This window comes from Epinephelus lanceolatus, chromosome 8, assembly GCF_041903045.1.
Source record: "Epinephelus lanceolatus isolate andai-2023 chromosome 8, ASM4190304v1, whole genome shotgun sequence".
Classification (NCBI taxonomy): domain Eukaryota; kingdom Metazoa; phylum Chordata; class Actinopteri; order Perciformes; family Serranidae; genus Epinephelus; species Epinephelus lanceolatus.
The window spans coordinates 8,234,130-8,248,958 of NC_135741.1; the positions used below are offsets into that span (position 1 = coordinate 8,234,130).

Below are 14,829 nucleotides of genomic sequence, written 5' to 3' on the forward strand. Positions count from 1 at the left end.
CGTGCTGATTGTATATGGGCCCCTCAATACTGGACCAATTTCAAAAACTGTTGTTCACATCAGTCTCTTTGACCAAATCACATAGGGAAATAGAGTCAAGGTTGAAAAATGCCTAAGTTATCCTTTAAATAGTCTGCACCACCCAACCTAAACCCACTGGCCAGTTTTTCACACTATGGTTATTGTTAATGTCAACATGAGTCATATGTACAACTTGTTCAATAAAATGTATTTTTAAAAGCCAAGTGAATTTCTCTTTGTTCCTCGCTGTCGTCACTGTAGCTTCATGTTTCCTTTCTTTTCTACCGCTCCCTTTTTCAAACCCATCTCCCTTTATCCGCTTCCATCTCCGCCATCTTGCCCCCTCCCGAGATGGTCGACTAAATTCCACCCGGAGTTTTATTATTTACGACGACGTTATTACACAAAAACTACATTTTATTCACCGTAGTCACACACAAGTGGAGAGTAACAAAACAAGTAATGTAGTCACAAATACTAATTAATTTGTGACACTTTTACTGTTACTTTTATACGTATTGATGTTTAATAATGGACAACAAACACTTTTCCCGGAGTTACGTCGACGTCACTTCCTCTTCCCTTTGCAATTTTTTAGGGGCCTACAAGAAACGAAAACAAGGTACATGAAGCAGCTTTGTTACGTTTTAAACCTTTTTACAATCCACTCGAAGTCGGCGCAGCTTCTTATCAATATAAGAGATCAATAATCAGTTTTTATCGATACTGCGGACGTGAGTCTCACAGAGGTGGGTGCCTGCCGTGCTAAGGGAGCGTCCTAAACTAGTGTCGAGGCGCGGAGGGAGCTAACGTTAGGGGTTAGCAATAACTTAGAGAAAATGTGTTTAAACACAATTACTACAGTAAAATATACCACAGATATTCAGACTGTGTTAATATATTTAATATGGTAGCTACTGACAGATGTCATTAGGTTAGCTAAGTTTTAAAGAAGTGGATGATTAAACCTGATGCAAATAATATCAAGCTCTGCATAACAGCTGTTAACAATATTAACATTACAAACATGCTGTGTTTTATGTTGTGCAATTTCTGATAAACTCTATATAAATTAATCACAGCCTTATAATTGTCTAATTACTAAGAGAGCATTTTTGTTGCTATCTATATTTTTAGCAGTGTATATTTTGGATTTGCACCGTATTGATTTTTAATGTTTTATTTGCACTCTTTCCTATTTTGTACTGCGATAGCTGGGATAATAAAGTTCCTAAGTTATTAAGTTATCTGATGCTTAGATAAACAAGGAATGTGACTTGTTTGTAGAGGAACAGACCAATGTGGATAATTCTGCTCACAGTAAAAATCTCCTGAACAATGAAAACTCAAAGAACTAACTAACCAGGAGAAGTTTCAGCTGGTTGCAGTCTGCAATCCTCACAGCTAGATCCCACTAAATCCCCCTAAATTTACACACTGCTCCTTTAGTTGATGATATAAAACAATCTTCAGTTGCAGTTAGTTTATATCCATTGTCAAAGTGTGTTGAATAAACTGTATGTGTAAAGTAATAAGTTACTTCATATACAGTGTAATGTCTCTGTGTCTCAGCCTACAGTGAGAGCAGAGGGATGCCTGCAGCAGAGAGCAGCCATGCACAGCGTGTCCTGTCCTCCCTGAACCAGCAGAGGGTGGCAGGCAGGTTTTGTGATGCAGTGCTGAATGTGGGAGGCGGGGTGGTCTACCTGGCCCATCGTAACATCCTCGCTTGTTTCAGTGAACTGTTCCAACACTCCAACATGCCCACTGCATCGTGCATGGAGTTCTGCCTGCAGGAGGGCCCAAACGACGGCCTGGAGCTGCTCCTGAACTTCATCTACACTGGAGACTTGGAGTTGGATCCTGACAACCTGGATAAGGTGCAGCACGCAGCAGCCACCCTGTGTGTACCAGAAGTGCTTGCACTCTGTCAGCAGTTCAAGGAGTCCTCTGTGAGTCCTGTGAATCATGTGGATCCTGTGGATCCTGTGGATCCCGCGCCCAACAAGCGTAAAAAAGGCAGACCTCAAAAGTCCACAACAGTGACAACCCGTCACTGTTCAGTCAAAGAAGAGAACGTGTTTACAGCCATAAGAGATGAGTCTGACTTTGATCACGCCTCAGCCAATTTTAGCATGGTAGCCACCACCACCCGCTCTGGTCGAGTAGTTAAGGGCCCCAGGCGACTGGTGACTGATCAGAGCCTCACTGCTGATTTTACAGCTCCTGGAAAACCAAGCAGGAAGACTCCACTTCTTCCCACAGAGACAGAGAGGGGTGATCTTTGTCTGGAGAGCCGAAACCAATATCAGCCAACTGGTGAAACTGAGGTAGAATACATGGGCTATAGGAAAAAGTATTACAGTTTTAAGACATTAGCTTCATGTAATTACAGGTGCAAACAATGATTTTAAAGGTGAAAATGTGTCTTGTTCTTTTTGCAGGTAACTGACTCGCAGACTGACACAAACGACTATGGTGTTTGGCAGATAAAAGAGGAAGAAGAAGAAGAATATGATGATGTGGGGAATGTGGAAGGGATCACTGAAAACACAGATGAGGAGTATGTGCCTGTTCACAAACCGAGTTCCTCAGCCATGTCAACGACACGCAAAGCCAGAAGTGAAACGGACAAAAATGAGAATGATGAGGCTGTGGAGAAAGACTCTAAAAAGGGCTCTGTGCAGTGTCCCGTCTGTGACAAGACCTTCAAGAGCAAATATTACCTCAAAGTCCACAACAGGTAAAAGACATCAGTATTATCGCCTCAAATTACAGTTTAAAGAAAAGCCACTAATGTGCGTTTTTCCGCAGGCAGCATACAGGAGAGCGTCCCTTTGGCTGCCTTAAATGTGGAAAGAGGTACTTCAGGAAGAAGAATCTTGTAGCACATGAGGTCAGAGGCTGTGCTAAAGTCCAGGTGAGTATCCTTAAGTCTGTCTTCAGTATCAAATAAGATCCCAGAAAGTGTAACATCATTGTTTGTGCTGTGTTAAAACTCCAGACGTACACCTGCCTGATATGCCCCTCCACATTTAACGACAAAAAAAAGCTGCATCTGCACGTCGTCGTCTCCCACACAGGAGAAATGCCCCACAGGGTACAGCCTGATAAACACAGATGAAACACTGCATACAATAAATTTTATATCAGATTAGAAACTTATTGACATGTTCTTCTTTTCAGTGTTCAACATGTCATGAACAGTTTATGCAGAAGGAAAAATTAAGAATACACATGACGAAGGTCCATGGTTATCCAAAACCACACACAGTAAGTTGTCTTGACTTCTTGCTGATGCACCAACAGTAAATAGTAGGGTGTAATGATACATCGATCCACATCGATTCATTGATTAACGATCCGATTACATCAATGCAAAATGAAAACATTGATCCATATTGTCATCTTAAAGGAGCAATAAGCGAAATCGTTTCACCGCTAGGTTTGCTGTTGTGCACTGCCTGTAGACCAAAACAAAGTCTGCATGAGCCACTCCTCCCTCTACCTCTGCTCTCCACCCCCCACCCCCCACTCGCCTCGTCTAGCAGTTAGCGATGTCTCGGTCTCTGCTGTGTTTAGCTATTCCCCTGCCTACTTCAATGATGATGGTACCTGTAATAAATGTAATATATTTGCTGAGATGGAGGCGAGGCTCAGTGACTAGAGGAGCTGGTAGAAGTGCTCCATAGCTGTTAAGTTACTCCAGTAGCCGGTGGCAGCCGACTCGCCTAGTGCTAACACCAGGAGCTAACGCTAACGTTCCTCCTCTTCTCCGTGAGTGAGAGCGATGTTTTAGCCTAGTGGGCAGCTGGCTCGTGGGCTGCCCACTAGGCTAAAACATCGCTTCAGGTTAAAGTGGGAAGAAGCAGCGGGTTTATTGGGCAGCTGAGTGAAGCTGGGTGAAGTGGAGGCTGCGGAGGAAACACCGGGATGGGTTAATTTCCTGAGCTTGAGCACCCCACCAGGCTCGCGGGCTGCCTGCTAGGCTAAAACATCGCTCTCACTCATGGAGAAGAGGAGGAATGTTAGCGGTAGCTCCCGGTGTTAGCACTAGCCGAGTTGGCTGCCACCGGCTACTCACATGAACGTGCAGAATAAAATGGTCAAATCATATTCTAGTTGTTTTTGTGAGTTGATGTAAATGATTGTGTGATTGTGGGCATATGATATCGCATCATATCGATCGCAGGCTCCTGAATCGAATCGAATCAAAATCGTATCGTGACAGACTTTGTGATATCGGCAAACATCGTATCGTCATCCAAACAAATCGATATAATATCGTATTGTGATGAAGTTGGTGATTTACACCCCTAGTAAATAGCGATTCTGTGGTTCATATTGTGTTGCAGAACGTTTGCCCTCAAGGTTTAAGCCTCTAATTTTGAATCTGTTTAAAATGTTTTGCTTTTTAGTGCCCGCAGTGCCCCAAAACCTTCTTAACTCAGGGGGAGCTGCGCCTGCATAAGGCAGCCAAACATGGAGGGGAAAGGCGGTTTGCGTGTGAGGAGTGTGACCATCGAGCGACTACCCGGGGCGGCCTGCAGATGCATATCAAAGCTATTCACAGGTAGTGGGGCATGTTTTTTGTCTGGTTTGATCAGACTAAAGGGACCTGACAGCTGCAGAAAATGTGCCCTGTAAAGAGCAGTGTGTAAGATTTAGGGGATTTAGTGGCAGCTGTTGGTGAGAATTGCAGATTGCAACCAGCTGAAACTTGTCTTGCTTAAAATCCATCTGTTTTGAGAAGGTTTTCATCGGGAGCCAAATCACCACACCTCCAAAGCAAACTGACCTGGTGGACGATGGCTCATGCAAAAACACGAAAAACGCAATTGGCCCAGTCTACAGCCAGTGTTTGGTTTGTCCATTTTGGGATACTGTAGAAACATGGCGGACTCCATAGATGAGAACCCGCTCCCTTTGTAAGAAATAAGACTAGGTCAAAATCTACAACACAGCTCGACTTTTAATTTAAGACAGGAAGTGGCGGCATCAGTCACACACTTTGCCCAGTTGTTTTGGTCCAGCCCCAAAATTAGTGTCAGTACATGTTAAAATGAAAAACATTAGACTTAGACACTTGCAGAGCAGAAGGGAGCTGCTTTCTCAACCCTCCACTCCTCAGCTCTGGTCGGTGATCCCTGTGTGACTGGTGGTGGAGGCTGCGCAGCCATTTGAGTCGGTATAACTGCAGCTGGAGCAGCTACATGACTTGCCCTCCATACCCACATGTCAGTCCACGATCAGCCCGTCTCTCCTTGGCCTGGAAGCAGAAGTCCCGACAAAAATGCAATCTAGAGCCAGTGTTTGATTTGTCCATTCTGGGATACTGTAGAAACATGGCTGTGGACTCCATAGACGGAGAAATAAATGTCTCATTCTAAGGTGACTAAAACTCATACATTTTTATTTTAAGTTAATTACACACTATATTATATTCCATTTCTGCCAATGCATCCCCCTAAATCTTACACACTGGACCTTTAAATAATGTGTACCTGTAAATTTGAAGATCAGTTTGCATAAAAAACTGTGACAGCATTTAAACAGTGTGTTTTAGTTAGTTTTTTAAATTCTGCTTTACAGAAATGAGCGCCCTTTTGTATGCCACATATGTGGCTATGCGTCCTCCCTGAAGAACAACCTAAAGCTGCATATGCGTATACACACCGATGACCGGCCGTACCAGTGTCATCTCTGTGGCAAAACCTTCAGGACACAAGGTAACGGATACTCTCCCTGGTCTGGTGCCTTCTACGTTACAGTGAACATAAATATGTTGAACAGACTGGAGGTTTTCAAACTGACAAACATCTCATGACTGTACATCAATAGCTAACTCGGCACAGTCACAGTATCAATGAACATCTTTCATGTTGCAGTCAGTATATTTTCTTGAGTGAGGTAGGGGGGATCAGACGAATAGAACACTTCCTGTTTCTCTGTTGAGGCCAGCACCACATGACTAACTTTCACTCAGTATCATTTAATATAATAATCACTGTCTTTTTCAAAACAGGTGTACTCGATAGTCACCACCGGACACACACTGGTGAGCGTCCGTTTAGCTGTGATGTTTGCGAGCAGCGCTTCACGGAGAAGAGCGCCCTCGTCCGCCACAAGGCCAGCAAGCATGGGGAGGGCCGACCGCACTGTTGTCACATATGTGACAAAACCTTCAAAGGTGAGATCCACCATGCTGATTACACACTGTGACCTGATGAGCATGGAGGAGCATGAACTCACTGATGTGATTCTTTTTGTCCTCATCAGCGAGGGAGCAACTAAGCGTGCACCTGCGTCGCCATAAGGGCATGAGGAAGTTTGCGTGCATGGACTGCGGCTACAAGTTCACTCGACAGGTGGGTTCACTAATACAACAGTTTTTTACATTGTTGAATAATGTACCCGTATCTTTCTGGACTCACTGTGAGCTCTTTGAAATCAGACACATCATGTCTTTGTGAAAAGACTGATATAGCAGAGGATGGTTTCGATCCATCGACCTCTGGGTTATGGGCCCAGCACGCTTCCGCTGCGCCACTCTGCTACACACCTCAGATGGGACTCGAACCCACAATCCCTGGCTTAGGAGGCCAGTGCCTTATCCATTAGGCCACTGAGGCTGTGACACCTGCTCTGTCCAGCTGTATTCACACTGTAATCCTTTGTACATCACTCCTCTATGGACGGGGACGGGAGCCTTTGTGAGACGTCAAATCAGGGATTGTGCCTGAATGTGTTCGGTGGCTGTGTGACGTTCTCCATTGTGTCCAAAGCTGCAGACGAACTTTTTCATCTGTAAACGTCGTAAGTGGAAAAAGTCAATCGACTCATCAGTTAATTGACTAATTTTGACTCGTCGCCATCAGGGCATGAGGAAGTTTGAGTGTATCGACTAGGGTTGGGCGATATGTTAAAAATTTCCAACCGGCCACCGTCAGCCCATCAACCGGCGGTTGCCGATATATTCGGCAGTTGTGTGTGTGGCGGAGAAAAAAAAAAAAGAGGGGGGATGTTGCATTCATGTGATGTCGGAAAGAATCGAAAAATGACTTTCAGAATGGGATAATTCACATGAACGCCACCTCATGTCAGAAAAACAGCTCGGATCTCCCGACACCACATGAATGCAGCAAAAAAAAATGCAGCGTGCTTTGCGAGCCCACTCATGTCCAACATGGCACGGAAATATCTGTGCATACCGGCAACAAGCATGCCATCAGAGAGGGTGTTTAGCACGGCTGGTAACATTGTTAACCATATGCGCACTTTGCTTAAGCCAGATAAGGTTAACATGCTCGTTTTCCTCTCCAAAAACATGTAAAACACTGTGTTTTTGAGTTAAAGACAGCGCAAAGGGACTTTATTATTTTATGTGATTTTTGCACTTTATTTTTCCATTGTTCTTCGTTTACCCTGTATTTATTATTATTTATATTTATTTATTCAAGCAATAAGCCTACGAGAGGCTTTTAGAACAGCTATAACAGCTTAAGTTTTTTTGCCACGTCCGCAACGGCATTAAAGACAGCGCAAAGGGAGTGGACATAATTATTTTATGTGATTGTGTGATTTTTGCACTTTATTTTTCCAGTGTCCTTCGTTTATATTTACTTATTTGTTATCACAGGCTACTGTTCCTGTGTAAGTTTTGTGGACCGACCAACTGTTTATTCTGTTTGAATAAATTTACCTGCGCCTTATCCTCTGACTGTGGTCTTTAATGTCAAAATTATTGAATTGAAATTTTACTGAAACATACAGCCTATAGGCTATACTCTTATGCATTAAAAAAAATAAATCACCTTGAGATCTTTGCTGAGTAATGAGCTGTAAAGACGGGCTGAAGACGACTGTCCAACACCATTTTAAAAAGAGTCTGACGGCTGCAGAAGGACGCATTCGCTCACAGCCTCTAAATCAGCAAACAGGTGGGAGATAGGGATAACATACCTGTCCTACTATAACGATCGGGGTGCACAACCGCACATCTTTTTTAATGTAGTTCTCAAATATGGTTTATGAATTAACGTTACGGCCGGGTTCCACCGGCTGCAAACGTAAGCGTCATGTCAAGCGTCTTGTTTAGCGTTTGCTGAGCCATGATAGTTAAAGCATTTTCCACCTAAGTTATTACATATATTTGAGTTATCTACAAGTTTACTGTACTGTTTGTCATCTACTCGCTTTCAAATGTCTGCCACGGACATTTACACAATGTCATGGATAAACATGGGTAAATGCATGAAAAAAAAATCATCACATATCACCTCTGATAATGGTTTATTCATTTAAAAACACATTGTGCTCGTTTAGCACACTATTTCATGTAGTTTTTATCTGCTGGAGGGTCGCGTAGGGGAGCGTAGTGCGACAAAAATAGAAGAGCATCCTAAAATAGAGAGTTGTCGCGCGACAGACGGGGGTTGTCGCGCCGCTCCTGTTGCTGGTGGAGCCGCTTTAATTGATTAACGGGGGCGAGCTGCTACGGGACTCGCGCTGCAGACGTGTCGCGCCGCTGACGTGCCCGATGGACCCCGGCCGTAGCTTTCAGCTCCGCCATCACTGACGTGTTTTGTGAAAGACTCGTCGGAAATCAGTGTAAAGCTGCCAGTTCCAATACGCACACACTTTGAATTGTGCTCTACATAGTAATTATGAACTATATGTACCGAGTTGAATTCTGTGGAGACAGACCATTAATTTAGCAAAATAAAATTACAAAAATCGCCAAAAATGAAACCAACCGTGATGGACTCAGCCAATGGGCGATTGGCGATATATTCGTCCAATCGCCCAAGCCTAGTATCGACTGTGGCTACAAGTTCACTCGACAGGTAGGCTAACTAGTGGAGCTTCAGGAAATACTAGCTAATATGTCTATATTAAAACGTTGATATAGCAGAGGATGGTTTCGATCCATCGACCTCTGCGTTATGGGCCCAGCATGCTTCCGCTGTGCCACTCTGCTTCACACCTCAGATGGGACTCGAACCCACAATCCCTGGCTTAGGAGGCCAGTGCCTTATCCATTAGGCCACTGAGGCTCTGACACCTGCTCTGTCCAGCTGTATTCACACTGTAATCCTTTGTACATCACTCCTCTATGGACGGGGACGGGAGCCTTTGTGTGACGTCAAATCAGGGATTGTGCCTGAATGTGTTTGGTGGCTGTGTGACGTTCTCCATTGTGTCCAAAGCTGCAGACGAACTTTTTCATCTGTAAACGTCGGAAGTGGAAAAAGTCAATCGACTAATCAGTTAATTGGCTAATTTTGACCCGTCGCCATCAGGGCATGAGGAAGTTTGAGTGTATCGACTGCGGCTACAAGTTCACTCAACAGGTAGGCTAACTAGTGGAGCTCCAGGAAATACTAGCTAATATGTCTGTATTAAAACACTGATATAGCAGAGGATGGTTTCGATCCATTGACCTCTGGGTTATGGGCCCAGCACGCTTCCGCTGCGCCACTCTGCTACACACCTCAGATGGGACTCGAACCCACAATCCCTGGCTTAGTAGGCCACTGAGGCTCTGACACCTGCTCTGTCCAGCTGTATTCACACTGTAATCCTTTGTACATCACTCCTCTATGGACGGGGACGGGAGCCTTTGTGTGACGTCAAATCAGGGATTGTGCCTGAATGTGTTTGGTGGCTGTGTGACGTTCTCCATTGTGTCCAAAGCTGCAGACGAACTTTTTCATCTGTAAACGTCGGAAGTGGAAAAAGTCAATCGACTAATCAGTTAATTGGCTAATTTTGACCTGTTGCCATCAGGGCATGAGGAAGTTTAGCAGAGCTTCAGAAAATACTAGCTAATATGTCTGTATTAAAACGTTGATATAGCAGAGGATGGTTTCGATCCATCGACCTCTGGGTTATGGGCCCAGCACGCTTCCGCTGTGCCACTCTGCTTCACACCTCAGATGGGACTCGAACCCACAATCCCTGGCTTAGGAGGCCAGTGCCTTATCCATTAGGCCACTGAGGCTCTGACACCTGCTCTGTCCAGCTATATTCACACTGTAATCCTTTGTACATCACTCTATGGACGGGGACGGGAGCCTTTGTGTGACGTCAAATCAGGGATTGTGCCTGAATGTGTTCGGTGGCTGTGTGACGTTCTCCATTGTGTCCAAAGCTGCAGACGAACTTTTTCATCTGTAAACGTCGGAAGTGGAAAAAGTCAATCGACTAATCAGTTAATTGGCTAATTTTGACCCGTCGCCATCAGGGCATGAGGAAGTTTGAGTGTATCGACTGCGGCTACAAGTTCACTCAACAGGTAGGCTAACTAGTGGAGCTCTAGGAAATACTAGCTTATATGTCTGTATTAAAACGTTGATATAGCAGAGGATGGTTTCGATCCATCGACCTCTGGGTTATGGGCCCAGCACGCTTCCGCTGCGCCACTCTGCTACACACCTCAGATGGGACTCGAACCCACAATCCCTGGCTTAGGAGGCCAGTGCCTTATCCATTAGGCCACTGAGGCTCTGACACCTGCTCTGTCCAGCTGTATTCACACTGTAATCCTTTGTACATCACTCTTCTTGTTGTTTCGTCTATGTCATAGGTGAAAAATAAACAAATCAATCAATTCATTTACTTATTTTAACCCTCACATCTCTACATGCTTCCTCTTTCAGTCACACCTGCGACGACACATTCAGATCCACAAACGCACTGAGAACTACAACCCCAGGCAGAGAAAACTACGTAACGTGATAGTGCAGGATGTGAACAGACGCCTTGTTGTGGACGAAGCTACTAATGAAGTGGAAGATTTGCTGATCTCAGAGGAGACAGACTACGTCCCAGAGACGGCTGATGACCAGGAAATCACAAACCCAGAAACAGGCCTCACTTCTAGTTGCATCGTGAGGGTGGTGGTTGGGTCGAGTGACACTGTGATGGAGGAGGTGGTGTCAAACCAGAACCTGGAACATGTCGAGGCCATGGAGAGTTTCTCTGTGCCAGAAGTCTTGCAGCAAACACAGCTGGTCACTGAGGCGTACGAGTCCACGATGGATTATGAAGGAAATGGTTGAGAATATATCAGAGAGTAAGACCTGAGGACTGAACGACCACAGACTGTGTGCCGCACACTCAGAGTTAAACTTCCTGTGAGGAAAACGAAAAGCATTAAATTTGCTGTGAGGACATTTGGCCTGACAGATCCAAAGATGAAACTGAAACAAAGTCAGAGACTGTTGAGTTTTTGGACATTTAAGTGAAGTTATCAGTAAATAAATTGCACACTGCATGAATGTCACTTTTTTTGTTAACTTGTTTCAATAACTTCTTTTTTTTTTTTTACTGCAGCTCGACTCTGGAAAATAAGTAATAAATGATCCTTACCGATGTTCAGTTTTGTTACTGAAGGTATTAAAGGAGTAGTTTGACATGTTGAGAGATGCATTTACTTTCTTTCTGGCAAAGAGTTATAAGAGAGAATCACTTACACTATCATGTTTGTCCATTGAATACAAGGCTACAACCAGACGCAGGTTATCTTAGGTCAGCACTGAGACTGGAAATGGAGACACAGCTAGCCGGGCACGGTTAAAATTTATGGAACTGTATCTTGACCCCTGGTTGCCAGGCAACTGCTAAGCATAAATAAACAGTCCTGCCCATCAGCCATCCTAAAATGGCAAATTTTAAGTTTTTGTACGCATTTAACAAAGAAAATATAATGGGATAATTTTTGTCAGTGAGGCTAGCGGTTTCCCTGTTGCCAGTCTTTATGCTAAGCTAATTGGCTAACTGGAGATAAACATTTTCCAAAACGTTAGGCTTTCAATTTAAATTGGACGTTCCCATATCTGTGAGCTCTAGAGCTGTTAGCATAGCAGATACCGTTAAACTTCAATTGGTAGCCCAGGCCATTATTTGCTTAAATCAACAGGGACAAGCCTTTAATTCTTTTAAACAAGAACTGTTGCTCAGTGCTTTGTGATCAAACTGTTTATTTGAACCAGTATGAATGTTACTTGTATAAAAATTTGGCCTTGAATAACATATTAATTATGTGTTACAGCACTGGTTTCATGGCACTCTAGGGTTATAGTACCAGCATGCCAACACAACACTGCTTTATCCTGTTAAAACAATGCTCATAACTTGGATTTATTTTTATAAAAAAAAACGCTTTTGATTCTTTTGATCTGTGGACCCTTACAGACTAAAGGAATATGAACAACTTACCAGGTAATCTAAGAATGGACACATTCTGACTCTCTTAATGACAGCTTCAGAGGTAGAGCAAATCACCACTTATTTTTTCTATCATGCCAGTAAACCTTAAAGCTATAGTGCGTAACTTCTACATGTCCGTAAATGTCTGTTTCACCCAAGCCACTACTAGAGATGACACAATGCTGATTAAGCCGATCGGCTCCTCTAACATCTCGCGGTATTTTTCAATATATATCATTTTTAGTTTGCGTGTCGACCGGCGACATTCCCGCACTGGCGCACAGGAAATGAAGGGCAGGGGGAGGAAGAGCAGAGAGTCTCGTAGCAAGAGGTAGAGCACAGGTAGAAAGAGAAAGCAACGTGGCAGAGAACCCAAATAAGCGGCCGAGACAAAGTTCAGAAGTGGATCTTACCACAAAGAAAAAGCCTGGACGTTCGGCTGGAGGTCTATTAGCACAGAAGGAAAGTGACCAATGGAGAAGGCAAACAAGGATTTGTATTGGCGTCGCTTTTCCTCGGTGGAGAGCCCTGAAGGAAGAAATTGGGCTGAGGGCAGACACAGATGTTGCCTTGCTGCTGTTGGATAAGTAAGTGACTTGGTTTATAATTATGAGTAGTATGTGTTGCTGTTACATGTACTGGACCTAGTACTTTATTATTTTCTTGGAAATGGTGCTAGGAACGTAATGTAATCTTAGCAGCCTAGTGTTCGCCACGTTGTGTAGCGTTGTGTACACGGTGTGTAGCGCTGTGTTACTCTGTGTACATGCAAGTGACGGCTTATTTGTTGTAATAACGTATTATCCGCTGGGGGGCGACAGAAGTTGCGCACTATAGCTTTAACGAATTACGGTCTCCTCTGGTGCTCATAGTTTCAGTAAAATGAACTGAACCAAGCTAATGATGTGTAGCATCTCCATATTGACAAAAGTTTAAACATTTACATTTGTATGCGCATCGATCTATAAAATGAACTCCTTGGCAACCAGACCAGGCTTCTAACTGAGACAGGCCTTTATTTGTCAAAATGTGTAGTAAAAGGGACTAGGCATTAAAGTTTTATGGTACATGTTACATCTTTTTCTAAGTAGGAGCCTTGGTGAAGGGAAAACTGTGATGTTTTTGACTGCTAGTGGCACTATAGAGCAATTTTTTGAGGATGAGGGCAAGTGATATCATGCTAATCAGCCGATCGACGTAGGGCATAACTAGCCCCCACCAACACTGCTGGGCTTTGAAGCCAATTTTACATAGTAGCCAGAAGTGGTGTTTCACCATCCGGTTGTGTCAGTTGATGCCATGAGGCTAAAAAGACTTCTCCCCATAGACTTAAATTGTGAAAGAGACATCAGAATTTGATCCACTTGATCCAATGACATACTAAAGTCTAGAAAAACAGCATGATTAAATGATTATATCCCCATTCAAGTTAGCGGAGGGCTAAAATGGAAGTTAGAAGTTTGGCTGGTGAAAGTTGTGCACCTCTGAGCAACTTTTACAGGAATGATCGAGGGTTCGCCTCCAATGCTGCATCCAGTTCTCCTCACATATGCATGGGACAACACACAAAGAAGCACAGCAACACTCCCTTAAAGGCAACAAAGACAAAGACTGTTAGTACACAAAATTAATTAAAATAAATGGCTTTAAAAATATTTTATGCAGAAGGAAATGCACTCTATGTGTTTGTCAGACCTAAAAGATACACATTATGTGTGTACGTTTTTGAGGTTGTTGACAAGAAAACTCCACAGGGCACATTGATTATTTAAAGATCAAATTAATTTGGGCTATCTCTGACAATGTAGACTGTAACAGATGCACATTGTTTACAGACAGAACATCCTGACTTGGAATTAAGACACTACACAGATTATGAGTTTATGTTCAAATATACAGCTTTATAAGTCAACGCATTAGTTACTGTTGCCATTTATAAAAATCTTTCCCCACTCAGCCGCAACCTCTGTCCACTTTATAAGAAATATATTAGCAACCTGCTAACAGCTTGTCAAATGTGACTCTGCAGAATAAACTCTCTGCCTGCAGTTTAATTTATGATAACCACACTGTAAACATTATACAAACACAGTATATGAGGTTAATAATATACTGTATTTACAAAACTGATTCAACTTCACAAACTGGTATGAAAACTAAGAAAATGATGCATCAACATCACCATAAAAACATTAAAGCTAAAATACATGGTAATAAACTGAGATTCTTTTGCACTTCCAGTTACTGGCGACCCATCGACAACATTTACCGAGTGCTCCTTCTGTTGTTGCGACTGATGGGCGCAGACATCTTGAGCAACCACAGCACAAATATATATCCATAAATAAAACATACAAAACATCCGTAAATACAATTCTTAAAGGAAATTCTTCATGCACATTTGACTGGTGGTTATAAAGTACAGAGGTTTAAGGGTCAGGAGTGACACACGGAGATACCTAATTATTTATCACTAGCATAAAAGGTATCAAGTTAACATCACATGCAACCATCCTGAAATCCTCCTATGACAGACTCCTTTGAGCACAAGACATTTAAACCCAACCTGTGAAGCCATGTGTCTGTTTAAAGCTG

General features: G+C 43.3%; 1 protein-coding gene and 6 non-coding genes across 10 annotated transcripts; 1 reads left to right on the forward strand and 6 right to left on the reverse strand.

The window, feature by feature from the left end:
* The first annotated feature begins 590 nt into the window (after window positions 1-590).
* LOC117257763 (uncharacterized) lies at window positions 591-11,446 on the forward strand. 4 transcript variants are annotated; one of them, XM_033628064.2, is made up of 11 exons: window positions 591-643; window positions 1,594-2,351; window positions 2,466-2,764; window positions 2,836-2,941; window positions 3,026-3,121; window positions 3,208-3,294; window positions 4,440-4,594; window positions 5,614-5,750; window positions 6,047-6,211; window positions 6,301-6,389; window positions 10,683-11,446. In XM_033628064.2, exons 2-11 carry the CDS (start codon window positions 1,614-1,616, stop codon window positions 11,082-11,084), a joined length of 2,274 nt encoding a protein of 757 aa, XP_033483955.2. In that variant the 5' UTR covers window positions 591-643; window positions 1,594-1,613; the 3' UTR covers window positions 11,085-11,446. The 4 variants fall into 4 exon arrangements, with proteins under 4 accessions (XP_033483955.2, XP_033483954.2, XP_078025922.1 ...); XM_033628063.2 differs by having other exon boundaries at window positions 593-770; XM_078169796.1 differs by lacking the exon at window positions 3,026-3,121 and having other exon boundaries at window positions 593-770.
* On the reverse strand, window positions 6,506-6,577 carry trnam-cau (transfer RNA methionine (anticodon CAU)). Its single transcript has one exon. It is a non-coding gene; the product is annotated as a tRNA-Met (tRNA).
* On the reverse strand, window positions 6,581-6,653 carry trnar-ccu (transfer RNA arginine (anticodon CCU)). The gene has a single exon. It is a non-coding gene; the product is annotated as a tRNA-Arg (tRNA).
* On the reverse strand, window positions 9,005-9,077 carry trnar-ccu (transfer RNA arginine (anticodon CCU)). Its single transcript has one exon. It is a non-coding gene; the product is annotated as a tRNA-Arg (tRNA).
* Window positions 9,952-10,024, reverse strand: trnar-ccu (transfer RNA arginine (anticodon CCU)). The gene has a single exon. It is a non-coding gene; the product is annotated as a tRNA-Arg (tRNA).
* On the reverse strand, window positions 10,381-10,452 carry trnam-cau (transfer RNA methionine (anticodon CAU)). Its single transcript has one exon. It is a non-coding gene; the product is annotated as a tRNA-Met (tRNA).
* trnar-ccu (transfer RNA arginine (anticodon CCU)) lies at window positions 10,456-10,528 on the reverse strand. The gene has a single exon. It is a non-coding gene; the product is annotated as a tRNA-Arg (tRNA).
* Window positions 11,447-14,829: the final 3,383 nt, after the last annotated feature.